This window comes from Myotis brandtii, unplaced genomic scaffold (assembly GCF_000412655.1).
Source record: "Myotis brandtii unplaced genomic scaffold, ASM41265v1 scaffold166, whole genome shotgun sequence".
Lineage (NCBI taxonomy): Eukaryota > Metazoa > Chordata > Mammalia > Chiroptera > Vespertilionidae > Myotis > Myotis brandtii.
In genome coordinates, this window is record NW_005356087.1 from 837,874 (window position 1) to 842,794 (window position 4,921).

At 44.8% G+C, this 4,921-nt stretch overlaps 1 protein-coding gene across 3 annotated transcripts in view; it reads right to left on the minus strand.

Moving 5' to 3' along the window:
* Positions 1–4,921, minus strand: part of PROSER1 (proline and serine rich 1) — an 83,780-nt gene that overhangs the window by 43,936 nt on the left and 34,923 nt on the right. For all 3 annotated transcript variants that reach the window (XM_005862730.2, XM_014536834.1, XM_014536835.1), the window contains one exon: positions 2,584–2,694. In XM_005862730.2, the coding sequence (XP_005862792.1) occupies positions 2,584–2,694 (111 nt within the window). The remainder of the gene's footprint in view (positions 1–2,583; positions 2,695–4,921) is intronic.

Consider the following 4,921-nt stretch of genomic DNA (forward strand, 5'->3'; position numbering starts at 1 on the left):
TAATTGCTCTACACTGTACTTTATATTCTCAACTCCTCTCAAAGAGATATTAATTGACCCTATGTCACTTAATATTAATTGACCCCATGTTCAATGACTGCAGGACTGACTTCCACCACACCGACCGAGCACTGACTGCCATGGGGCTGCGATCAGACCCTACTTTTTTCTCCCGGTCTGTTCCAGGCCAGGGTTCCGTCTCCGTGAAACCCAGGTCAGTCTTTGCATCGGGCAAGTGGAATCGCTGAGGCCTATTTGAGAGTCGCCAAGGCTGGGAGCATGATCTCAGAATAGTTAAAAACACGTTCATGAAGGGATGCTATGGGTTCTCATCAAAAAGCCCACACGTGTCTGTGCTCCACCAACAGGGTTGCTTTAACACAGAAGACTCCATCCGCAAGCCCACTGGCTCCAGGAGCGGGCGGGAGGTTGAAAGTGGCCATGGGTAGATGAGACCGGTGCCAGGCCACCTGGCAGGTGTCAGCGGCTTGGCTGTCTGAGCCCCAAGTGCAGGGAGTCAGGCTCTGACGTCACCACCGCGCGGAGGATTTGACAGCAGTGACTTCAGAGCTTGTTGCTATTTTGTTTTATTTATATCTCCTTTTGCCTTTGTTGGAGAGAGGAGCAGCCTTTGCAGCCTCCTCGGTGGAGAGCAGGCCTTCGATCTGGGTTCACACGCAGCCAGACAGAGTCCTGTTTAGAAACACTTGTGGGTCTTGCATTATTTGCTCTGTTACCGATAAAGAGGGTTTTAGATTCTGGCACGTAAATATGTTTCCTGCTTATCCACGACGGCAGGCCGAGTGCAGCCACAGGCACAGCCACAGTTCTTCTCTCCTTCGCAGGCCTCTGTCCAAGGGCGGCGGTGCAGGCGCTTCACACAGGGAGGGGGACGGAGAGCTGGTGGGGCAGCCCTGCTTTTCCCAGACCTTCTGTCTCAGTCCCCATCTTCCTGCTCGGGGGCTGTAGGATCTTCCTTTTGAGGTGGATTCAGGCGTCTGGGGGACATATTTATCACACGCTCTTTTCCCGTGTGGGTGGTCAACAGGGGGGTGTTCCTGAATCAGGCTTCCTTCGGCATTGCATTGGGGGATGGGGAGGGGAGACAGCATGAAGGTGCAAACACAACTCATGGGGACTTCTCGCTGAGCGCCTTCTGTATACCTTCTTTATACCTGGTGGGCATCTCCCCTCAGAAAGGGCACTCCCTATGTCTGCGACCAGTAGGGGTGTGTGTGTGTTGGGGGTTGGGGGGGGGGCGCGGATGTGGCTGGGTGGCTGCTGCAGTGCCCTCATAGCCAGTGTCAGCGGGTGGGGCAGAGTACCTGGGACCCTGGATTCCCTCTGGGGTTTGCAGAATCGCCCCCTCCCTTTGTTCTCCCATTCTCCGCGGAAGAGGCGGCTGTTGGCAGACAGCAGGTAGGATGGATCCAGCATCAGACCTACAGCCCAACCTCCAGGGAGGTTTCCTGACCCCTATGTGTCCCCTGCTCACCTGAAGCCCCTAAAATAGTCGGGGTGCCCACTGTTCAGAGGCTCCCGTGAGTTCATGGAAGTGGGCCCTTGGTCATCAGTTTTTATTTTTTTACTACATTTCTTCCGTGTGCAGTGTCACACTTCATCTGGAGCACGGTAGGCTCAAGTGACCTTGTAGAGCGTCTAGGGAGGGGAAGCAGCCGCAGTGCCATGGTTGTCAGTGCCTGCAGCTCCGGACCACCCCACTTGGTTTTAAATGCAAACCCGCCTTGGACAGGCCTTCAAGATCTTTTTTCCTTCTGTCTGCTCACATTCAAGTGCTGGCAGTGCTGGTCCCTTGGTGCCTGGCCTGTCCTCTTCAGATTCAACCCGCAGGACTACTAAGGAAGCCAGTCCAAGGGATGGGAAGCAGCCTCAGTGCTGATCGTGATCACAGGGCCGCAGACAAGGCGACACCTCCGATCGTGATCACTGGCTGGGGGATGGGCAAAGGCGGCCCCGGTTCTCCCATCCAGGGCTGGGGGGCAGGGCAAAGGCGGCCACCTGGGTTTCCAATCACCAGTTCTTCCGTCCTTCGCCTTTCGCCTCCCATCATTGCGACTATGTATGCAAGTTAACCGCCATCTTTCTTGGTGGTTAACCGCCATCTTTCTTGGCAGTTAATTTGCATATCGCCCTGATTAGCCAATGGGAACCGTAGTGAAGGTACGGTCAATTACCCTTTTTGGTTTTATTAGATTAGATGGGATTTTCCAGGAAAAAAACATTGCATATAGTTTTCCAAACATACTTAAATGTGAAACTGAGGAATACTGAGAGATGTTCTTTTACTAAATTTAAATCAGTGCTTCTAAAATACTTGGAAAAACAAAACAAAGCAAAATCATCTTCTTTACTATTTGGCTTGTTCTTCTTTACATTTTACAAACATACTTTAATGTAGTTTATATATCAACTTTCAATATATGAATTAAGTTGCTGACATAACAAAATTCCTTTTCTTTGTAGAAGCCTCATCAACTGGCATTTTCTTTAAATATCATAACTATGCTATATTTAATATTTAGCCACAAGAAGTTTCAAATATAGCTATAAAAGTATGCTTACTGGGAAAATTCCATTTATGCGACTAGGTTTTCCTTTGGGATATGGATTTCCTGGAATTGTTCCACAGGAAGATATCATAGCATGCGGAGCTTTGCAGCCTCCTTTGAAAGCCTGTAAAATAAAAAAGGAGAGTGGTGAAAAAACCCACACAAATAAACTTATAAAATTAAGTATCCTGGACTTTGGAAAGTCCTGCTGAAAAACATAAATTAAGGAACAGCATCCCATTCAATCTGTTCTTATATCAATCAGCACTTACAATGGTAAACATGACCAATATTAGTAAGTAAAAATCACTTTATTTAAATGGAGTTATTAAAATGGTAACATAAAGTTTTTAATGTCACAACTAAGACTCAAAGATATCTTCACAATGCATTTTGTAAACTGTGTGCAAAAATGTCCATTTACTATTGAATATGTTCCATTTCTCCAATGACCAAGAAATAACATTGTCCAACTCTATAATCATAAACCTCATGTTACAGACAAGGCAAAGAGATCACTTAGATCAGTGGTTCTCGACCTTCCTAATGCTGCGACCCTTTAATACAGTTCCTCATGTTGTGGTGACCCCCAACCATAAAATTATTTTCGTTGCTACTTCATAACTGTAATTTTGCTACTGTTATGAATCGTAATGTAAATATCTGATATGCAGGATGTATTTTCATTGTTACAAATTGAACATAATTAAAGCATAGTGATTAATCACAAAAACAATATGTAATTATATATGTGTTTTCCAATGGTCTTAGGCGACCCCTATGAAAGGGTCGTTCGACCCCCAAAGAGGTCACAACCCACAGGTTGAGAACCACTGACTTAGATGAAAGAAACATGGTTTCCATTCTGAAGAAGTTTATAACTTAAAGGAGGAAACAGAAACAAATAACATGCGGCATGGGGTCTCTAAAGAGCTGTAATGTTAAAAAAAGCAGAGTGTTCAATTTAATGTTACAAAACTTTGATATATATTGAGGGATGGGATTTTGTTCTGGTTTAATATTTTATCCCCAGCTTCTAAAATGATGCTTAACACATATTGAGTTACTGACCAATAAATACTTATTAAGTAAATGAAAAATACTGTATTAGGTGACATACATTCCAATAGATTTATACTATGTTATAGGAATATCAAGTTATGTATAAACAGTTCTATTTAAAAATATGTATGATACTCTACATATTGTTGTAGAGATACAGTAGTTTTATAAATTCATTCACACATATCATTAGCTATATAATTCAGCCTACTACTAATACCCCAATCCTAAAAATCATCTCAATTTGGAAATATTATGAATAGTACAGAAGAAATGCCCTTATATATTAATTTGTACTTTTCTATTTATTTCCACAGAATAAATTTCTAAATAGCATTTGTGGGTTAAAGATGTGAATATTTTAAAGGCTCTTCAAGTTTACCTTCCAGAAACACTGTACATTGACACAGAATACTCAGACCCAGATTATTTCTGAGAAAGAAATGACATGATCAGAATGTTTTATTAGGAAAAAAACTACAGCAGAAAATGTTTGATGCCTTAAAGAACTTAGTCAAGGAAACCAATGAAGAGCTTATTAAAGAAATATGGGCTAGGGAAAAACAAGATGGCGACATAGGTAAACACCGGAAATTGCTGCTTCGCACAACAAATTCAAAAATACAACTAAAAGACAAAACGGACATCATCCAGAACAACAGGAAGGCTGGCTGAGTGGAAATTCTACAACTGGAAGGAAAGAGAAAAGCACACTGAGACTCAGAGGAGGTGCGGAAGTAAAGTGCAGAGGTACGGAGGCGCACGTGGAAAGGGCTGGCAACTGAGGACACGGTTGTCTTTTTCAATCGGGAGGGAGTCTCAAGCTCCGGACGGCTCTGAACTCCAGTTCCGGGCGAATCTCTGGGGTCCCAGACTCATTTGGGGAGAAACTGGACTGTCTAGCATCGGTCGGACTCGAGGGCAGCTTTCTCTCAGAGGTGCTTGCAGCGATTACCGGGACACTGAGACGCGGGGCCTCTTAGGGTAGGACTGAGGATCAGCCAAAGCTGTTTGCTCCGCCCTGTTGATTCCCTGAGACCCAGCCCCACCCAAGCTGTGCAAAGAGGCTTTTGCATATGAATGCCCTGGCCCTTTGCAATCTAAAATTACCTAACAAACTGCAGCTGGGTCAGAGAGACCCAGAACTTCCAAAAGAAGGCCCAAGACCCCACAGCAGCCTGCATACCTTTACAGCTGGGCCTCATCTAGGCACCTCCAAACCCCAAACAAAGAAGAGGAATCTGCAGATCTCTCCATAGCTCCTGCTGGGTAGCCTCAGGCAGAGGCTA